This window comes from Girardinichthys multiradiatus, chromosome 22, assembly GCF_021462225.1.
Source record: "Girardinichthys multiradiatus isolate DD_20200921_A chromosome 22, DD_fGirMul_XY1, whole genome shotgun sequence".
In the NCBI taxonomy this organism is placed as follows: domain Eukaryota; kingdom Metazoa; phylum Chordata; class Actinopteri; order Cyprinodontiformes; family Goodeidae; genus Girardinichthys; species Girardinichthys multiradiatus.
In genome coordinates, this window is record NC_061814.1 from 38,575,020 (window position 1) to 38,598,224 (window position 23,205).

At 41.2% G+C, this 23,205-nt stretch overlaps 1 protein-coding gene across 1 annotated transcript in view; it reads right to left on the bottom strand.

Moving 5' to 3' along the window:
- LOC124859272 (serine/threonine-protein kinase 32C-like) overlaps nucleotides 1–23,205 on the bottom strand; it is a 122,113-nt gene that overhangs the window by 21,061 nt on the left and 77,847 nt on the right. Inside the window, exons 4-5 of the mRNA XM_047351975.1 lie at nucleotides 11,435–11,608; nucleotides 6,284–6,321 (exon numbers count right to left, since the gene is read on the bottom strand). Of these exons, the coding sequence (XP_047207931.1) occupies nucleotides 6,284–6,321; nucleotides 11,435–11,608 (212 nt within the window). The remainder of the gene's footprint in view (nucleotides 1–6,283; nucleotides 6,322–11,434; nucleotides 11,609–23,205) is intronic.

Consider the following 23,205-nt stretch of genomic DNA (forward strand, 5'->3'; position numbering starts at 1 on the left):
GGAGGTATAAAACACTGAGGTGGCATCAATATCTGACTAAATGTCAAATCCAATAAAACAGAACAAGAGGAATATGTTTGATCCTTCAAAGGAAAATCCATGAGGAGTTTGGGTTCCTCCAAATATCTCTACTTTGGTCTCCTCTGTCCATGGGACAAGGTTATAACAAGTCTTGTGGTTCATTCAAATGCAAGACTATTTCAGAATCAGAATCAGTTTTATTGCCAAGTTCGTATATACAAACAAGGAATTTGACTCCGGTACACTTTGCTCTCTGGTTTTTGTTTTTGCATTACAGAATATACATATATACAATATACATCTACAGGGGTTGGACAATGAAACTGAAACACCTGGTTTTAGACCACAATAATTTATTAGTATGGTGTAGGGCCTCCTTTTGCTGCCAATACAGCATCAATTCATCTTGGGAATGACATATACAAGTCCTGCACAGTGGTCAGAGTGATTTTAAGTCATTCTTCTTGCAGGATAGTGGCCAGGTCACTATGTGATACTGGTGGAGGAAAACGTTTCCTGACTCGCTCCTCCAAAACACCCCAAAGTGGCTCAATAATATTTAGATCTGGTGACTGTGCAGGCCATGGGAGATGTTCAACTTCACTTTCATGTTCATCAAACCAATCTTTCACCAGTCTTGCTGTGTGTATTGGTGCATTGTCATCCTGATACACGGCACCGCCTTCAGGAGACAATGTTTGAACCAATGGATGCACATAGTCCTCAAGAATGGTTCGGTAGTCCTTGGCAGTGACGCGCCCATCTAGCACCAGTATTGGGCCAAGGGAATGCCATGATATGGCAGCCCAAACCATCACTGATCCACCCCCATGCTTCACTCTGGGCATGCAACAGTCTGGGTGGTACGCTTCTTTGGGGCTTCTCCACATTGTAACTCTCCTGGATGTGGGGAAAACAGTAAAGGTGGACTCATCAGAGAACAATACATGTTTCACATTTTCCACAGCCCAAGATTTGCGCTCCTTGCACCATTGAAACGGACGTTTGGCATTGGCACGAGAGACCAAAGGTTTGGCTATAGCAGCCCAGCCGTGTATATTGACCCTGTGGAGCTCCCGACGGACAGTTCTGGTGGAAACAGGAGAGTTGAGGTGCACATTTAATTCTGTCGTGATTTGGGCAGCCGTGGTTTTATGTTTTTTGGATACAATCCGGGTTAGCACCCGAACATCCCTTTCAGACAGCTTCCTCTTGCGTCCACAGTTAATCCTGTTGGATGTGGTTCATCCTTCTTGGTGGTATGCTGACATTACCCTGGATACCGTGGCTCTTGATACATCACAAAGACTTGCTGTCTTGGTCACAGATGCGCCAGCAAGACGTGCACCAACAATTTGTCCTCTTTTGAACTCTGGTATGTCACCCATAATGTTGTGTGCATTTCAATATTTTGAGCAAAACTGTGCTCTTACCCTGCTAATTGAACCTTCACACTCTGTTCTTACTGGTGCAATGTGCAATCAATGAAGACTGGCTACCAGGTTGGTCCAATTTAGCCATGAAACCTCCCACACTAAAATGACAGGTGTTTCAGTTTCATTGTCCAACCCATGTATACAAAGGTGGATTTGCAACATCTGTATGCTGTTGTTTGGTACTCTATTGAATGTTCAACAGAGAAACAGCCAGGGGGAAGAAACTGTCTCTGTGGCGGCTGGTTTTAGTGAATTGTGCTCTGTAGCGATGACCTGAAGTTAAAACTCTAAATAGTTTATGTGCAGGGTGTGCGGGGTCTGCAGAGATTTTTGCAGCTGTATAAGTCTGTATAAGTCCTGGATGGAGGAAAGGTCAGCCCTGATTATTCTCTCTGCAGTCATGATTATTCGTTGCAGTCTGGACCTGTCCTGTTTTGTGGATGAGCCAAACCACACTGAGATGGATGAAGACAGGACAGACTGAATGATGACAGTGTAGAAGATGACCAGCAGCTCCTGTGGAAGGTTGAACTTCTTGAGCCTCAGGAAGTACAGTCTCTGCTGGGCCTTCTTCCGAACATTGTCTATGTGTGAAGACCATCTCAGGTCTTCAGAGATGGTGGTTCCTAAGAACCTGAAGTGGTCCACGGCCGATACAGTGTTGTTGAGGATGGTGAGGGGGGTGTATGGGGGTGGTGTTCTCTGAAAGTCCATCACCATTTCCAGTCTTGAGTGGATTGAGTTCCAGGTAGTTCTGACAACACCAGTGTACCAGCCGATCCACCTTCTGTCTGTATGCGGACTCATGTGTACAGGGAGAAGAGGAGTGGGGATAGAACACACCCCTGGGGGGCACCAGTACTTATTGATCTGGATTGGGACAAGATGCTCCCCAGTCTCACCTGCTGCTGTCGGTCCGTCAGGAAGCTGTTGATCCACTGACAGGTGGAGCCTGGGACGTTGAGCTGGGTGAGCTTCTGGTGGAGGATGTCTGGTATGATGGTGTTGAAGGCCGAGCTGAAGTCTACAAAGAGGATCCTGGCGTACGTCCCTGGGTGGTCAAGGTGTTGCAGAATGAAGTGTAGACCTAAGTTGACAGCATCATCTGCCGACCTGTTTGCTCGGTAAGCAAACTGCAGAGGGTCCAGCAGGGGCCCTGTGATGTCTTTCAGGTGCTTCAACACCAGCTGCTCAAAGGACTTCATGATCACAGACGTCAGGGCTACAGTAGAGGCTGACATTTTTTCGGGAGTCCCACGGGTCACGGGATTCCCACGGGAAACCCGCGGGACGGGAGACAGCATCAGTAAAGATCCCGTGATTGGGACGGTACAGGATAAAAAATGAACGGGAGCAGACGGGAGCGGGAGCTAACCAATAGGAGGGAAAATAAACTAGGATCAATTGTCTTTGGAAATGTAAACTGAGACTTTGTTACAAACTTTAAGAAAAAAAAACTTGAATCGACGCCGCCATTGTGTAGTTTTTTTTCAAGAAGCCTATACTATAATGTGAGTCAAACGAACTACACGACCCACAAGCCAACAGTGCTTCTGCTCGATGTTTTCCACCTGCGTTCAGGATGGAGGGAGCAAACGCAGGTGGAGAACTGGACGTGGTAAAATTGGATTTGTAACGTAAAGTCAGAAATAAGGACTTATCTATTAAACTCATAGAGCTGACAGGAAAGTCGCAAATATTACCGGACTTCAGGAGAGTTGAATGTAGCGGATTTAACATGCAGTATGCTGCTTGTAAAACGTGTTTAGTTGTAATCAAGTTCACCAGTGATTAAAGGACACTTGTAAGACAGATTCTGGATTAAATCAACCCTGCTTCTCTTCATTCATCAAACCAAAAGTACCATCATGTGTCAAGTCTCATCTGACCAACAAAATTGCTGCATGTGCTCTAAAGATTTAAGAGGTAAGGTACGGAAGCCCGTGAGAGGACATGGGGAAATTTATTTCTTTTGCGTCTCCACGCAATACTTTTGCGTTCGGCATTTTGGAGCAACAGCACAGATGATAAACTGCTCATAAAACAAACACTGATATGTGATTGATATGGTTTATTTGTCATATGCAGGTTAACACGCAGTAAACAATGCGATTAAATGCTTAGGATAAGAAGAACCGTTCAAATCACGATAAAAACAAAAACACTAATGGCGTACAAAACAAAAGTACACATCATGCAGCAGTAATAAGGAAATAAAGTGTCACAGACGTGGTTTCGTGCAGTTTTATGTTCCAGAGTTCAGTAGTTTGTTTGACAGCTTGTGGATAAAAACTGTCTTTTAGTCTGATTGAAGATAATTTTATTTAATGCTGATTTCAAAATAAAACTCAATAAATCTCAAAACGGGTGTAGTGTTTGTTTCAATTTTGCAGTTATCTGGTTTGGAAACTATCCCACAAAGTATTGCGAAATAACGCAAAGACTATTGCGTGAGAACGCAAAAAAGAAAAAATTCCCCATGTCCCCTCGCGGACCTCGTAGAAAGGCTTCATCAAGGGAAGATATTAAATAAATATGTTGTGAAATAGAAAAAAATTGAATGTACCATTAAATGTACAATTTATTTAATACATCATTAAATAGTAAGTGTACCACTAATTACATCATGTCGTCTTTAAAATTATACTTAATTATTCAGTGGCATATTTAATTGCATAATAGTCCATTTCATGATATAATGGTACATTTATTGTTTCTAATGATGTATTAAATAAATAAATGGTACCTTTAATTTAATGGCACATTTAATGTTACATTTCTTTCATGTTACATTTACTTCACTTATGGGACATTCACAACATTTATTTATTTAATGATGATTTTATTGTATTAAATTTGTCCAGTTTGACCCTCCATTCTTGATGCCTGTATAGGAGGTCATGTCAGAATATGAATCAGATGTTCTGGAGCAGACACACATCTAAAACCTGCAGGGAAGAGGTCCCTGAGGACCAGGGCTGTGAACCATTGAGGTACAGTTTCTAAATTGTGAAGGTAATGCCTTTTTGGCCTTTTGTTCAACAAGAACAGTTCTCTTACTAGGTGCATTTTTCTTTCGTTTCAGCAACTTGAAACATAAAAGTAATGTCATTGTTCAAAGGAAACAGTCACTTAATAAATAAGTAAAATACAACTATGTACATTTTGTTTATTCAACTAAGATAGGCATGGTGTGTTTCCTTGTTTGATATTTTATTATTTCTTCATTATTATTCTTTTTACTTTAACTGGCCTTTACTACAGCTAAAAACAGGGACCTAACTGGTCCTTCAAAGAAACAAATTGCCAAAAGACTAAATGAAGAAAACAAAAATGGGAGTGGCACAGGAGTGGGAGTCGTTCTGAATGGGAGCGGGATGGGAGTGGGAGTCAATTTACCAGGAGTGGGACGGGACAGGATTTTTTTCGTTATGCTGGCCTGGGATTGGGATGGGACAAGACATTTTACTGTGGGAGCGGGATGGGACAGGAGAGAAAATCCACTCCCGTGTCACCCTCTAGGCTACAGGCCTGTAGTCATTTAAACCTAGGATGGTGGGTTTCTTAGGAACTGGGATGATGGTGGATCGTTTGAAGCACTGGGACCTCACATTTCTCCAGTGAGTTGTTGAAGATCCTTGTGAAGATCGGGGCGAGTTGATTTGCACAGGCTTTCAGGCATGATGGGGAGATGTTATCAGGTCCTCCAGCTTTCTTTGTTTTCATGCGCTCAAAGAGCCTGTTTACCTCTTCCTCTGAGATCTTTAGTGTAGGCAGAGGATCTGAAGGTAGGGGGTTGGTTACTTTATGGTAGGAATTTGTTCCTGAATGGGATGTGGAGGAGATGGTTTGAGGTGTGAATGGCTTCTTGTCATGTCTGCAGTAGAAGCCATTCAGACGGTTGGCCAGGCGGAGATTCTTTTCAAGAAGGGTGGGGGGGCTCCTGTAGGCAGTCAGGTTTCTCAGACCAGTCCATACAGCTGAAGTATCACCAGTAGAAAGGCTGTTCTTCATCTTCTCTCTATAGCTTCTCTTGGCTGCTTTGATCTCCTTTGTTAGTTCGTTCCTGGCCTGCCTGTACCGCGCCCAATCACCACTGCTGTGAGCTTCTTCCTTGTCCTTGCGCAGATTCCTGAGATGTGGAGTAAACCATGGCTTGTTGTTCGCAAAGGTGCAGAAGGTCTTGGTCTGCACACACATGTCCTCACAGAAACTGATGTATGATGTCACCACATCAGTTAGTTGGTTTAAGTCAATGGCTGATGTTTCGAAAACAGTCCAGTCTGTGCATTCAAAGCAGGCCTGTAGCATCTGCTTTGATTCCTCAGTCCACTTCTTAACAGTGTGAACCGCAGGTTTGGAAGCTCTTAGTTTCTGTCTGTAGGTTGGGATGAGGTGGATAAGAGAATGATCCGAAAAACCCAGAGCAGCCCTGGTAACAGCATGCTATGGATTCTCTGGATTCAGACTATTTCTCAGGGCTATAGAGCCTGAAATGTCTCTAAAATCTTCCCATCTGATTTTGGGGATTAATTTGCTGGGATGTCCACTTCTGGGCAGAGTAGCAGCTGTCTTAAAGCCAGAGCACGTGCCTAAAGCAGCGGTGTCCAAACTTTCTGCCTCCGGGATTTTGCAAAGATTTAAATGTGAATTGTTGTAAACTTTGGATTATCATTAACATAAAATGATCTGTATGACTTAAGTTACATGGATTTTTCGAATGCACTTGTATACACTTTGACGTAGTGCAGTAAACAACAGAAACAACTCAGAATTGAATCTACACCTGCAGAGTGCCACCAAAAACAAAATGTTCATTTTCTTACCTTGTTCATCTAAAAGGATATTGTCTGGCTTCACATCTCTGAAAAAAACACAAAACAAAGATGTAATTTAATCACCTTAATGTTAACAATAATAGTCAAATGATTTTAATGAGGTTTAACTGTTCTCACTGACGGCTGTTCAGCCTCTCTAACGTGCAACCAGAGCTGCAGTCAGAAGTGTTTCATGGTCATAACTGAAAGGGTTTAGTCAGCTCCTCAGTGAACACATTCTGAAGCAGTCCTTCAAAATGTCATCACATGTGGGAAAGCCTGGGATTCAATATATACAGTATGTGTAGATGTGAAAGTCTGTAGGAGGTGAGTTGGAGGCTGATGCATGTGTGAATTGCGTGTTGGTGCAACATTGTGTCAGTAAGAGCACAAGAGGGACGAGATTTATTTCCTTTTAAAAGGCTGCCTGAGGGACTTCAGCCGCAACAATCTTCAAACATCTGGACACTCTCTGCATGTTTGCCCAAACAGGCTTGTTACACTAGGGCTGCATGCACTGAACACATCCACTGACTTGACTTTTACTATCCGCTTCTGAGTGTACACGCTGTATTTAATGACAGTGCACGTCACACTGCAGCACAAAAAACACATGCAGTTTAGAGGAAGCATCTGCATGCATGACAAAGATGTGCATGCTGCAAACACCCTCTGCCTAAAGTCTTGAAGGAGAGAGGAGGAGGTGGGAAGGCTGAGGAGACTCATTCAACATACGGGTGCATCTCAATAAATTAGGATTTGCATCAAAAATGAAACCTAATTATACATTAATTACAGAGAGGATAATTTTTTTTCCAAGCATTTATTTCTGTAAATTTTGATGATTATGGCTTACAGATTATAAAAACCCAAAATTCTGTTTCACTGCTGGGGTGTAATAATAATAATAATAATAATAGTAATAATAAATGTACTCCATTGATTTTCTACACGTTTAGGTCAGTCCAGTTTGCTGGCTAATCAAGCACAGTGATGCCATGGTCATTGACGTAGGTACTGGTACCCTTGGTATAATTAAATCAGCATCTCCATAAAGCTGATTACTAAATAAAATGCTAAATTTCCTTAAATCTTATCAGAGGACTTCAGACCACTGAGTAACAGTCTAGTCCTCTTTCCCCTTAACCCAGATAAGACACTTCTGATGTTTAGATCACTTGCAACAATTTGTAGCCAATGTCATGATACATCTGTGTGCTTGGTCTCTTGAAGCACTGATTCCAGCCACAGGCCACACCCTTTAAATCTCCCTAAACTCCTGAATCCTTGTTGATTGTACACATTTTTCAACCACACTTTTTCCATTCACTTAATTTTTATGCTGGGATGTAGCACTCTGGGATCAGCTAGTTTATGTAGCAATACCTTTTGTTTCTCATCCTCAGACCTCAGTCTTCCCCATAAATGTGTAGTAACTTGGTCATTTTTATTTTAATCAATATTTATATTTTCAGAGAACATCTGGGGTAATAAATGCTTGAAATCTGTCAATGTATGCATAAAAAATGTTTTTAATATACAAGTTTGGCTTTTTAAATCACATGACCAAAATAATTTACCTTTTTTATTGATTTTTTAATTGAATTAAAATGCACTCATGGAACACTGACATAAAATTGCAGTCGGGAACAATCTCAAAGTAGGGGATGATTTATAGAAATTAGTGCAATAAGAGGAAAAAGCAAAATGAGGCAAGAAAGTGAGGAATTCTCCAGTTGTGCCTCCCTTCCTCTAATAAGACTAATTTTACCTCCTTGGGCATGGTGACAGCTGACTGTTGCTAGGAGACCGGAGAGCCTTCTTCCTTAAGTTGGTGCAGCAAAAAGAAATGGTGTAGTGTATCCTAGTGTGGAAAACCTAAACGCTGGAACAACACAGGCATGCTGCAGAGGCCACGGATACCCAACAATGGGATTACAGCTCCTTTCCAGCAGACAGAGCTTGTTAAACATCAAACCGTTGTGCATTTGTTTTATCAACACCTACTCAATGTGCATTTTAGGTGCCTTCACGGACAGGAAAACCAAACTGGAATATCGTGGCTACTTAGAAGGAGGAAATGCAGCTGTAATGTGAAAACGAGTGGAATATTTCTCACATTTAAGTCCAATGAACCTGCACCTACTGTGCAGAGCTTCGCCTATCAGTAAGCCAACCGACAACATATTGGTGGGAGCTGCAGGGGTGTGTATATTTTTACAGCATATACCTATGCCTGAGCACCTAAAAATAGCTGCAGATACACATCGGCAGGGGTGCATTCAATCATGTGTTAAGAGGCGGCAGCTCCTGAGCCACAACATCAATTGGAGTCTGATCCAAAAGTTTCAAAAGAGAGGTTTATTTCTAGGATCCATGTCTAAAGGTGAAATCTGGAGATTCTGATTCCAAAGAATGGGGAGTTATGGAAACATTATTCGCTGCTCCATCTGTAATAAGATATATTGCCCTGAAAAAGCAGCTGTGCTGAACATTAAACAAAAAAATATTTTTAACAGTTTCTAATTTATTTCTTTTTACATGTAAAATCCTGGTTTCAGATAAACAAACATGTCTCCTCCCCAGGAATCATTTACAGACGAGGAAATGCCAGATTGAAAGCTGGAAACAGATTGAGTCAATGGATCAGTTGGGTAACAAGTGAAGCACACTTGACATGTGAAAAGAAGGTCTGTTTCACGCTGACAGATCTACGACCCATTAAATGCGAGATTGGAAGGACTTCCCCTTGAGTCATGAAGAGGAGGAGAAAACAAGGAGAGATCCCACAGCGCAGCTATTGACTCTGAGTTGGCAAATACATTACGATAAAACAGAAATGAGTCAGGATTCCTGCAACTTACTCAACATTTTTCTGACTTCTTCTTAACAAAGTTCTTATTCCAGTTTTAGAAAACTAAAACTGCACATATAAAAAACACATATAAACTTCTCACCATGACTTCAGAGGAAATAAACGGAAATTCCTCACAACATTATTAATGTACGTATACATTGTGTGAAGGTAAGAATTTAGTCCAAACAAGGTTTTGAATAGCATTCAAACAGCATTTCAGCCATCTGTGGCACTAAATCAGCAGTCTGTTGGGATCTTCGCTCTTTTACTCACCAAACTGCAGACACACACTCACTGTACCGCTGTGCTCAGCATTTTTGTACAGAAAAAACTGTGCATACTGGAGGCTGCACTGATTAAAGATAATATATGGCCACATTTACAAAAAAGAAGCTCAGTTCTTCATTTAGGAAAGTCATGTCTGGGCCATTCTGCCCAGACATGACCGATTAGAAAAAAATTTAAATCTCCTTCAGTGTAAAGTAATCGAAGCTTCTATGGTCTTAGTTAAAACTAAATAGGGTTTTATCTTTTGAACATCCTGGATATAATTAATTTTCCCATTCTTCATCTCTACAATATAAAAACACTTTCCCACAATGTTTCTACCACAGACACCCACTACACACCAGGTGATTACCTGGCAGGACTCTCTCGGACCATTTCAGGCAGTGGTCACATGCTAGAAGTTAAAAAAAGCTACCATCATAAAGAGGTTGTAACATTGGCATGAGGTCAGTGTGCTCCGCCTTGCTTCAGACCCCACATTATGAACACGCCGCCACCATACTCCAAAATGCTCCATTCAGCAGCCTGATACCGAAATGATTAACCTCATCCTGGCTTTGAATGTTTTCTGACCATCTGACTGATAAATGATACATGGGAGCTCTGTTCTCATCCAGTGTGAAGGCATCCTCCAGCGAACACCAGAGCAGCCCTTTCCTGCACACCAAGTCTGGATGAAAAATCCCTGAATCCAGAGTCGGACTGATTCTAAAAGCAAATTTCTTCCAGTTTGGTTCATGAATCATATCTGGCTTTGTTTTATTGGGGTTTTGAAAGGCTGATATGAATAGCCTTGCTCCTATAAATAAATAAATCTGAATATACATTCAAAATTGTTTGATTACATGAAACAAAAAAAGCACAGAACATAAATTCCAACTGCACTCCAACTTCAAATATAATTCGTCCAGTTTCAGCTAAAGCCAGAGTAGCAAAGCAGGGTAAAACATCAATACTGTTGCAATCAGCAGACACAGAACAAAATGATATAAAACCTCTTAAATGCTAAAGCTACCAGATGCAAACATGACTGTATCTTTAGGAGTCTTTTATGCAATTTCAGCAGTTGTACCAGCATGCTTTAAAGTCATATTTGGACAGTAAATACTGGGGATACTTGGTATAAACAGTATGCAACATGTAAACTAAAGATCTAATAAAGTTTCTTCCCCTACCTGTCCAACAGAGGCATGGATAAGTTACAACTTTTGTATGAACTTAAAATTCATTTACATGGCAGTTTTCTCTTTTTGTTACTGTGAGGGATTTACCCCCTCCCTAACAGGTGTTGTTTTTTGTACTTCCAATATTCTTATTTAGGTGGTAAATGTATTGCTTTTGTTGAGAGGAAGTTATTTGCTTTATTTAATATTTTGTTTTAATCATTCTCTCTTCTCTTGGAGGTCACCTGGTCTTGTGTTGCCATGGAAGCGCGCCCATGAGCAGTGCTGACAAGGACCTGGTGTTTTCAATCAGCCTCACTGGGAAAATCCATTGTCTGAGAGAGAGGGGAGATGTTTTCTGGATTTTGATTGGGCCCAGATTGTTTTTGTTTTAGTTTTGAAGTTGTTTCTTGTAATTATGTAAATATCTTTCTAGGAATATAGTTTAGTACAAATGTTTTTCTATCTGGAAATGTAAATGTTGTCTCCACCCCTTAATTAGTCCAGGTAGGAGCCAATGCTTTAAAAGCCAGGTGGTTTAGATCAGGGGGGGCTCTTCCTCCTGTTGTTGGTATGTATGTCATGCTGTGAACTGGAATGAAATGTTTGAAGAACTGAATAGAAAAAAAAAAAGTCAGAGCTCTACAATTCCTGGATTCTGTCTGATTTTTTTCGTAGCAAACCAACAGTTACTTAAAGATGCATAAATTACCAAAATTGGCTAAAAAAGGATTGTTTGAAAAATAGCTGCTAGTAGAAAATAGTCTAAAAACAATGTTTTTTCTGGCAAATAAAGCTCCAGAAAGCCAAGAAAATCATAAAAAATAAATGAGCAGAAAGATGATTTTGTACCTGTGGATGATGTGCTGGCTCTGCAGGTAGTCCAGGGCCAGAGTCATCTCACAAAGGTAGAGTCTGACAGCGTCCTCGCTGAACTGGACATTCTGCTGTAGGTGGTAGCGCAGGTCTCCCCCGAGCAGGAGGTCGACCACCATGAACATGTCCTCCTCATCCTGGAAGGAGTACCTGGGAGCAAACCCACAACTGAGTGATGGGGGGGTGGAGGGAAAGCACATGGCGCACAAACAGAAGCAGAGACTGAGCACATACTCAGCAAACAGAAAGCAGGGCTTGAATGCACTTGCATGCAGAACTTAAATTTAAAGCTTACAACATGCATCATGATACGTACCTGCAAACTTTATTCCTGATGCACTGCATCTTCCTAATGCACAGTTTGAAGCAGAACTGAACCTACATTTGAAATTTTTATATCCACTGAGCTTTTCTTATATTAAAGCTACAAACGTAACAGTATTTAATTGGGGTTTTACGTGACAAAGCAACACAAAAAAATCGTGAAACGGAAGAAAAAAGAGACATGTTTTACAAATAAAATCTGTTGTTTTTATTTTTACTCAGCCCTCTTTACTGTGATGCACCTAAATAAAATCCAGTGCAACTAATTACCTTCTGAAGTTAAGTAATTAGTAAATAAGAGCTGACCTGTGTGTAATTTAATATCAGTGTAAATGCAGCTGTTCTGTGAAGGCCTCAGAGGTTTGTTAGAGAACATTAGGGAACAAAGGACCATGAAGACCCAGGGGGACAGAAGACAGGTCAGGGAGAAGGTTGTGAAGACATTTGAATCAGGATCAGGTAATAGAACAACATCCCAAGCTTTAAACATCTCACAGAGCTCTGTTTGATCCATCATCAGACAGGACAACAATTTGCTATGCACTCCACAAATCTCACCTTGGTATAGAGTATAGTAAGAAAGCTGTTGTTGTAGTAAAGACATGTGAAGTACCAGAGGGACCCAGAAGACATATACAGGTCCTTCTCAAAATATTAGCATATTGTGATAAACTTCATTATTTTCCATAATGTCATGATGAAAATTTAACATTCATATATTTTAGATTCATTGCACACTAACTGAAATATTTCAGGTCTTTTATTGTTTTAATACGGATGATTTTGGCATACAACTCATGAAAACCCAAAATTCCTATCTCACAAAATTAGCAAATCATTAAAAGGGTCCCTAAACGAGCTATGAACCTAATCATCTGAATCAACGAGTTAACTCTAAACACCTGCAAAAGATTCCTGAGGCCTTTAAAACTCCCAGCCTGGTTCATCACTCAAAACCCCAATCATGGGTAAGACTGCCGACCTGATTGCTGTCCAGAAGGCCACTATTGACTATTGACACAGAAAGAAATTTCTGAACGAATAGGCTGTTCCCAGAGTGCTGTATCAAGGCACCTCAGTGGGAAATCTGTGGGAAGGAAAAAGTGTGGCAGAAAACGCTGCACAACAAGAAGAAGAAGAGGTGACCGGACCCTGAGGAAGATTGTGGAGAAGAGCCGATTCCAGACCTTGGGGGACCTGCGGAAGCAGTGGACTGAGTCTGGAGTAGAAACATCCAGAGCCACCGTGCACAGGCGTGTGCAGGAAATGGGCTACAGGTGCCGCATTCCCCAGGTCAAGCCACTTTTGAACCAGAAACAGCGGCAGAAGCGCCTGACCTGGGCTACAGAGAATCAGCACTGGACTGTTGCTCAGTGGTCCAAAGTACTTTTTTCGGATGAAAGCAAATTCTGCATGTCATTCGGAAATCAAGGTGCCAGAGTCTGGAGGAAGACTGGGGAGAAGGAAATGCCAAAATGCCAAAGTCCAGTGTCAAGTACCCACAGTCAGTGATGGTCTGGGGTGCCGTGTCAGCTGCTGGTGTTGGTCCACTGTGTTTTATCAAGGGCAGGGTCAATGCAGCTAGCTATCAGGAGATTTTGGAGCACTTCATGCTTCCATCTGCTGAAAAGCTTTATGGAGATGAAGATTTCCTTTTTCAGCACAACCTGGCACCTGCTCACAGTGCCAAAACCACTGGTAAATGGTTTACTGACCATGGTATCACTGTGCTCAATTGGCCTGCCAACTCTCCTGACCTGAACCCCATAGAGAATCTGTGGGATATTGTGAAGAGAATGTTGAGAGACTCAAGACCCAACACTCTGGATGAGCTAAAGGCCGCTATCGAAGCATCCTGGGCCTCCATAAGACCTCAGCAGTGCCACAGGCTGATTGCCTCCATGCCACGCCGCATTGAAACAGTCATTTCTGCCAAAGGATTCCCAACCAAGTATTGAGTGTATAACTGTACATGATTATTTGAAGGTTGACGTTTTTTGTATTAAAAACACTTTTCTTTTATTGGTCGGATGAAATATGCTAATTTTGTGAGATAGGAATTTTGGGTTTTCATGAGCTGTATGCCAAAATCATCCGTATTAAGACAATAAAAGACCTGAAATATTTCAGTTAGTATGCAATGAATCTAAAATATATGAATGTTAAATTTTCATCATGACATTATGGAAAATAATGAAGTTTATCACAATATGCAAATATTTTGAGAAGGACCTGTATAGGAGGTTGGTCTGTACTTTATGGTCTACATGCAAAATGGTATGCAGTAAAAAGCACTGCACAATACTATTCCCCTCTTGAAATGGTGGTGGCTGCATCATGCTGTGGGAATGCCTTTCTTTAGCACGAACAGTGAAGCTGGCAGAGTTGATGGAAAAAGGAGTGAATCTAAACGCAGGACAATCTTGTAAGAAACCTTTTAGAGTCTGCAGAAGTCTTGAGACATGGGGTGGAGGTTCGGCTTCCAGCAGGGCGATGACCCTGAACATCCAGCCAGAGCTACAATCGTATACTTTATGGCCCAGTCTAAGTCCAGAACTAAATCCAAATGAGAATCAGTGGCAAGACTTGAAAATAGCTGTTCACGGGCTTAAGGAGAACAAAGTCAATGTTTTGAGACCATAACAAAGCCCTGATTTCAGTCCCACAACAAATTTGTTGGCAGAGTTGAAAAGATGTGTGAGGAAGGTGGCCTACAAACCTGATTCAGTTACAGCTGCTCTGTCAGGAGGAATGGGCCAAATGTTCAGCAAATGTTTGTGAGAAGGTTGTGAACCCAAAATGTTTGACACAAGTCACACAGTTTTAAAAGGCAAATACTGAGGGTTGCATTTACATTCTGAATTTTAAGAAGGTTTTAAAAAATTTATTGTTGCAACATTTAGCAAATAGGAAAGGTTAGTCTGATTTAATGTTAGAGTGAGTGAAAAAAAGGTTATATTACACTTATTCAGTGTATGTAGATTTCTTATTTTTATTGTATACAGCTAAGTATTAGCAGCATAACAGATGTTTATCTTATGATTACTTTTACCAAGTGGAAGCAGGCATAAAGTAGTCACAGTTGCACATCTGTACAAAATGTATATCATCCATATATCCACTATTTTTTATGGATCTTCTCTAGAAATATTTACTGTCTGATCACAGCTGATAGAGAAAACAAGTTTGTTTTACGCTGCGTTTTGTACGCCATGCATCATTCAAGCTGTCAAGACTTTTTTGCTGTTCATCAATAACCCCAGATCCAAGTCAGAAGCAATTGTTTTCTTGTTTCAGTGACTGATTCTGTGTTTACATCATTCTTGGCTACAGTTTAGAACAACACTGCTTCTTTTGTCAGTGCAACAATAACATACAAAGCTACAGCCTTGCCTATTCCTGCAGGTCCGCTGACCTTTAGGTGGCTATCTTTTTAACATCAGGTCGATAAGTCTCAGTCAAATTCCAGTCTTTCTTTCACGTGTGTCCAGATATACAAAGTAAAATATACACTCCTTTGCTTAGCAGTGTCACTTTCCTGGACATTGTAACTGAAAGCTATAATTTTGTGCACTTTTTTATTGAAAGTACCTCTGGACCAGTGCAGCAGTGTTTAGCCGCTTCCTCAGCTATTCCCACCAATAATATCTTATACTTTTTTGTTAGAAAGTAGTCTTTGCCCAGTGTTTCTGTGTTTGGCTGGTTCTCTTTCCTGGACAGAGCTGCTGAAAGCCACATTGCTCCAATTAACCTTGTGCACTAGAAAGCACTACTTGGCCAATGCTCTTGTGTTTATTTGCTTCTTTGTCCTAAAAGGAGACCATGATGGAGCTATGCAATCTGGAACTTCCATCTATCTTCTATACCTGCTTCTTCTGTACAGGGTCGCGGGGGACCCGATGCCTATCTCCAGCAGTCTACAGAGGAGAGGCGGGGTAAACCCTGGACAGGTTGTCGCTCCATCGTAGGGCAACACAGAGACACACAGGACAAACAATCATGCACACACTCATTACCAAGGGCAATTTAGAGAGAACAATGAATCTAACAGTCATGCTGTGGGAGGAAGCTGGAGTACCCAGAGAGAACCCACGCATCCACAGGGAGAACATGCAAACTCCATGCAAAAGAGACCCCAAGCTGGGAGTTGAACCCATGACCTTCTTGCTGCAAGGCAACAGTGCTACCAACTGCACCACCATGCAGCCACAATGCAGAACATTTTTTTGCATAATCAAGTGAATCAGACTTTCTTTCTACCATAACTGAACTGAATTGGAATGGAGGTAATTGGATTTGAACCTGAGTATATTATTGGATTAGACAGAAATTTGATTTAAACTGAATTTGAATATTTGGTTTGATTGGGTACAAATTTGACCTGTTTGTCTTGTAAAGAGCCGGGAGATTAGGGATTTACGATATATTGGTATTAATATCGGTATTGGTTCTATAAGTAAAACTGAGTTGATGTTAATTGTTTGGGCATGGGGTGTTTATGTCAGGGGTGAGTTATTTTTTTCTCCATGTGGAAAGGGTAGGAAAATAGACATAATACATATAATTTCTGTAAATATTGACTATTGGCCATATCAGCGATATTAATATTAGATATTCAGAGCAGCCTAAATGTTCATATCAGTGCATCCCTACTGCAGATGCATTAAAATCTGATTTGGACCTGTTTGAATAAACTGAATTAAATAAAACAGCAACAGAGAGAAATAAATGCCAAGTTTGACAAAAGCTCACATTGAAACCAGTTTGAAATTCACTAAACAGTTTTGTCAATCAGACTTTCTAATCATGCAAGTCAAATTAAAACACAGCCTCTCAGTAACTATTTAAATACACTCCGAACAAAACATGAAACCACAACAGTGAACAATTAAAGTAGAACAGATGCTGATTACCCAGCCAAGCAGAATAAAGACAGACTAATAATTTAATATCCCCCAGGTGGGAAAACAATCTGAGCCTTGGTGATTTCTTTTATCAAACTGGGCTTCATGTGATTGCGAGTGAGCCAGTTCTTTATTTTCTCATCAAAGCTCTTCTACTATGATGGTATTACTTCTATTTATAGCAGCAGGTTTCCTCTATATCCTCAAGTCTGGCCATGAACACACACAAGGACATTCTGATTGCTCATCTTTACCAGTGATTTCCTGCCAAAGGGGTGTATGTTTGCAACAGAGCAAAGCAGGAAATAATTTTTTGGCTTCAGGAAAGTAGAAAACACAATAGTTTTACTGAGTTTTCATCCACATGCTGTAAAATGAGATTTACGATATAATTGGAAGAGGGAAAAATCTGTTTTGCAAATTGATTTGGATTCTGAAAATGGCTTTAAAACCCTGTTCCAACAATTCATCTTCTCTGTGGCTACTGCATGCTGTCGGTAGGAAACGCCTCTTTAACTGTCTACATCAGCCCCAGTTATTCAACCTGCCCTGACCTTCTAAAGATCGCCCTTGTGGCGCAGCCCCGACAGATGGCTGGCCGCAGGATGCTGTTTGCCTTTGGCTCCGACCACCTTTTTAACACCTCATTGTCAGACTCTACTTCCAGGTGTCATGCTGACAGATGAGCTTCCTCTGAGACGGTCACCCGCTATCTCTGAGCCCAGCGAAACAAACTTCCCCGGCCCAGATCCAGAAGCGGAGACTGGGCTTGTCTCTCTCACCCTCTGGCTGTCACTTTCTCCCTCGCTGCGTCTGAGATGACAGGGAGATGTCAGATAACGGCCAACAACTGGAGCATATAAAGGAGCCGGCGCTGACGAGCAGTGACACTTTCAAGGCTCTTCCAGAGAAAAAGTAAAGCGAGGAAACTCATTTACTTCCTTGTGTTTGGCATCTCTTAGCTTCAGATCAATACACTGAAACTCCAAGGAATGTGGGATACACAGAAGATGGGGCTATTTTTGAAATTAGAGTATAAAGTCATTTTTTGATGCTTCAGTCCTGCCCTCAGTGGGAGCAGGCAAAGGGACAGCTCGTCTCTTATAGTAAAAGAAAATAATTCAATCTGTCCTCAAATTCTCTTTGTCTTGATGCAGCCACTTGTCAACTTTCAACATCAGAAAACCGACAATTTAGGTATATATTCTGGTGTGTTGGAAGCAGAATATAAAGATGCGAGGGATGGCTTCAGGTTTTTGTTCAATGCTGCCTACCTTGACCACCTTCTCTCAGCCATGTTCAGGGTCCTATCGAAGGTCAACATGCAGCAAGCACATTTCCATCTACTTTCTAGTTTTGTTGTTTGAGTACTTTCTCACAGAGAGAATAAAACCCCTTCAGATGTTTTTATATTAAAGGTTGAAATTGAAGATTAAGGGTCCTCTTTATTATTAAGATGTGTAAAAGGTCTGTTTATCCTTTATTGCAGTAGCCGAACCTCAATGAATCAAACAAATCTACTTTTAACTTGAGAAAATGTATTCCCACATTATCAAATAACTATTTTAAATCTGTGCCAAACCTGTGGAAACTCCCACTTTCTATTAGATACATTTAATAGCGAGATTTTTAATGTGTGTTACATTTTAAGGTGGTGCCTAAGGACTTTAGTTAGTGGTCGGTGTTTTCTTGTTTCCCTATATATGAAACAGGCTCATTTATTTTAACCACTTTTCAAAGACGAGAGTACACAGCATCTAAATAATCTTCATACATCTGAAAATTCCTAAGAAAAAAATAATAAAATTAGCCGAATCTGCTCATATCTATGGTTTAAAAAGCTCAGTGTTGGAAAACTGCAGTTCACAGTTGGTTCTGGAGGTCTCCATAACAATATATTAGAGGCTAACCCTGGATTTACACTGCTTGCGCTCCACTGCGTCTCAGTTGCACCAAACACTTCGCTGCCATTTGCTCCAGTCCTGATTTACATTGGAAGCGCTCTAATCTGCTCCGTTAAGAAGCCCAAAGGAACTCTGGCAGAGGTGCTTCAAGAAGCATGCACGGGGAAATGCGAGATCATGCGATTAAAGCCAGAGTTAAATGCAGAAGTCTGACCAAAACAGTTGATCCCGTGGATGATGTAAACGAAACTGCAACTGCTTCTATGCAATAGGTTTCAAATAAAATCCATATATTTTATGGTGCTTGTTCCGTTTCCTGTTGGTGATGTTTGATCTGTGTAGACTGACTCCAAACTCACTCCAGCGTTCAGCAAACGTAGACTTGGGTTGAACTCTGGCAGATGGGCGCACACATGCATAATTACTGCGGAGGTTGTTCTGTGGCATGGCGGAGCCTTGACAGACGCTGTGTAAATTGGGGGTACATAACAGTCAGTTTTTTGGATCTTTTCTATTGTATGATTCCTACTGTCACAAATGTAAGGTAGGTCTGGCATGAGTCTAAGGATACATGTTGATAAGCAGCTTATAACCATTGTTAAATACATTGGCGGATCTAGGATGCCATTGGCCTTTTTTTCCTCCAAAAAACCCCGAAAACCTTGTTGCTGAGCATCATGAACTCTGAAAAAAATCTGCTAGAGTCTACCAGAAAACTAAAAACAGGGCATAACTGGATCTTTCATCAGGATCCAAGACATAAAGACAAATCCACACAGTAATGGTTCACCAAACAAATATTCAACCTTCTTCCATGGCCGACCCCCTCCTCAGACTCTGGATCATGTTGATATTTTGCAATGAAACCACAAGCCCTGCACTTACAATAAAGTTAATTAGAATGATGCTTTATAGTGAGCACAAATGAATATGAATGAAGACCCATGTGGAAAAGCCCGTGCAAGACTAAGCTGGGACAGTTAAAGCCACTCAGAGAGAAGGGTTACTGGCTGCAAGGAGCACAGGAAGGAGGCTGAAATAATCGGGCCACAATGACAAATGAGTTCTAGGAGGCAGAAAGGGAAATAGGAGTGGAGCAGAAGAGACGACACAGTTTTGGAGAAAAAGGCAGAGAGAAACAAAAGCTTGTGATTCTGTTGGCTTGGTCTGTCTGAAAAGTTTCAGTGGCCTATTTACAGTAAAGCGGACGGACGACTGGCTGCATGATTCAGTCATGAGACACTGGCATGTTCCTTTGAGGATTCCTCCAACAGTGGTCTGACTGAGCACTGCCTCTCCTCTACAAAGCTTCTGAGTCACCTTAAGACACCTCCACTGGCCTGATTTCAAAAAGTGAAACTTTGAAAGCCATGTCCTATAAAATGTCCTGGTTTAAAAAGAAGGTGGAGAGGAATGTTATTAAAAAAGTCCAGGAAAAAATAGTTTAACAGGAGTCCTTCAGGGAAGCATCCTACCCGCATTCCTGATTTCCTTTTTCAAAAGCTCTTAACCACACCACCTGCAGAGGATCATGAACAATGATTCCTATAGAGCTGCATAGCAAGAATCATCTCAAAACCACCAAACAGAGCCGGTGAGCTCAAATCAAGTCTAGGGAGACCAGAGCTGGAACCAAAAACTATTAAATAATGGGAAAAACTGTGTTTGTGACAAGTTGCTCGTAACAAACTGCCTAAATATAAAAACCAAAATAGGTTCTTTGCTCTGTAGACAAAACAGAAGCTTTTATGTCTGAATGACTCATGGGTCAGAGTTCATCCAACACCAGTCTTGAGTGGTGAGAGCCAGACTGGAACTGCTGGCTGGGTCATTATGGCACCAAGTACTTTTTTACTTTTTGTCACATTACTTGAATAAACTTCAAAGCATTTAACATTTTAAAATTCTTTACAAATAAAAGTCTTTAAAGTGTTATGTGCATGTGTGTTCAGCCCCCCTGAGTCACTACTTGGTGAAAATACTTTTAACGGCAATTACAGCTGGAATCTTCTGGGGTTTGTCTCTTTCAGCTTTGAACATCCAACGACTGAACATCTACCCATTCTCATAAAATAGACTTCAGACTGGATGGGGAGCATCTGAACATCATTTTTTTAAATCTTGGCACAGATTCCCAATGGAATTTAGGTCTAGACTTTGACTGGGCCATTTGCATTAACAGACTTTGATCTGAACCATCCCATTGTAGCTTTGGCTGTATGTTTAGTGTTGTCTTGCAGGAAGGAGAAGCTCTATCCCACTCTCAAGCCCTCTGCAAGTTGTCTTCCAGGATTGCTCTGAGTTTAGCACCACCACCACCATATTTTCCCATCGGGATGGTGTGTTGAGGATATTCAGAAGATCAGAGGACCTTCAGTCACATATTTGCAGTGTCCCCAACATTTTCGTGGGACATTGCAAACATGACATTTTTTTTTTTCTTGCCACTCTTCTATAAAGGCTGAGTCTGGGGACTGCATGACTAATAGTTGTCCTGTCAACAGATTCTCCCACCTGAGCTGTGGATCTCTGCAGCTCCTCTACAGTTACAACGGGCCTGTCTGACTAATGCTCTCGTTGCCAGGCTTGTCAGTTTAGGTGGATGGTCATGCCTTTGTAGACTAGCACATGTACTATCCTCTTTTCATGGTCAGAAGATGCATTCAACAGAGCTCTGTAAGATGTTCAAAGCTTTAGATAATGTTTTATAACCCAACCATGCTTTTAACACTCCACAACTTTTTAAAGTTGTGTCTGCTGTGCTACCTGGTCTTCAAAATGCTTGTTGTTAAAGCCCTCACACTAGTCCCCACATTGGTTGATGACATCTGTACACCCACATGCAGGGCAACAACACGATACGATGGCATGGCTGCACAGAGACCCAGAAAACATCCCCCTAGCAAACTTCATCGATGCTGTTTGATGTGCAAATGGGGCTCGTATGGGGTGTCTTGTGACATTCACTAACAGCTTCGACTATCAAACTATTGCTCCACTAGTGATGCCACCATTTATGCCCACTGGTGCCTATTCCAGACCTGTTTGACATTAGGGTGCTCAGCATCAATGCAGCAGATTCACACATGATGCTTCCTTTGGAAATATAACTGGCTTGATTTGTTCCTGTGTGACCAAAGGTGCCTTAAAGAGGAGATCAGCTTTTTAGCTGTCCTGCAGAACCATAGTGTGAAACTAAAGGCTCATTCTCCATTAGGCTGTGTTTCCTGCCACCTCCATACATCTTCTGTATCCATCTACAGTAAATATCTCCTGTGACCATCTTTATTGCCAACAGCCTATTACAGGTCTTGGTAAAGCTGCTGACACAACCACTCCATATTCTTCCCAGGCCTTGTTTCTTCCAGCCCTGAAATAAATATTCTAATGAGAACAAGACAGGATGGAGTACATCCATCTTCACCATCACCCCCCCTCGCTTTCCGGCACTTCAGCAGAGAAAGAGAAGCTACTGAAGGCCAAAACACACCTCGTCCAGCTAACGTTCCTGTGTGGTAACACTTGAGTTCTTTGATTTTTGGTGAAGATGAGGGATGCAGATTAAGAGTATTTAAACCCTGGTGCTCAGAACCTACTGCACTGCACTGCATGTTTTACACGTGTCTCTGCTCCAGCACACCTGATTCAAATGATTACATTACATCCTCTGCATGCCATCAAGTTCTGCAGAAGCCTGTTTATCATTTAAGTGAACCTAAAACATACAGGACAGTGGGCTCTGAGTAGCAGGATTGATGAACAATAATATATATTATTAACCCATTATCTTGTTAATTGGAAACTTTGATCATTATGGTTAATAGCTAATGAAAACACAAGTTTCCGTTTCTAACACAAATTGAAAATTAGTAATCAAACTAAAAGTATTACAGAAATCTTTTGTTGTGGCCATAACAACTATGGGGAAGACTGTAAGACTTGATCGCTGTCCAGCAGACAGTCACTGACATGCTTCACAAGGAGGGTGAGCCACAAAAGGTGATAGCCACTCAAAGAGTGCTGCATGCAAGAATATTAATAGAAAATTGGAATGGAAGGACAAAGTGTACTAGAAAAAGGTTTTCACACAGCATTTCAGAAAAAGTACATCATATCTATAGTCAAACATGGTGGTGGTAGTGTTGTGGTCTGGGCCTGGTTTGGTACATCAACACCTGGACAACTTGCTGTAGTCGATTGCACCATGGATTTAGCTCTCTAGCAAAAAATCCAGAAGGAGAGTGCCCAGCCATCAGTTAGGACAATGATTTAAATTCCACCAGCAACAGCACCCCTGAACTCCAAAAAAGAAATTGGAGTGGCCTAGTCAAAGCCAGCCCATAAATCCTCTCATAAAGAGTGGATAAGAACTTCTACACAGCGATGATCTCAAAAGTTTAAGTGACAGAAAAGCAAAAAGAGAAGAAATCTGTAATCTGTAATACATTAGTTTTCCCCCTTTTAATACAATTACTGAAATTTCAATGATATTCTCATGTACTGAGATGCACCTTAGTTGTTTTCTAAAGATAAAGGTCAAACTTACTTTATAGAATGATGAACTATCCACTGGAAGGAGTGACCCTGCACTTAAGGGTTTCAAACATTTTAAAGG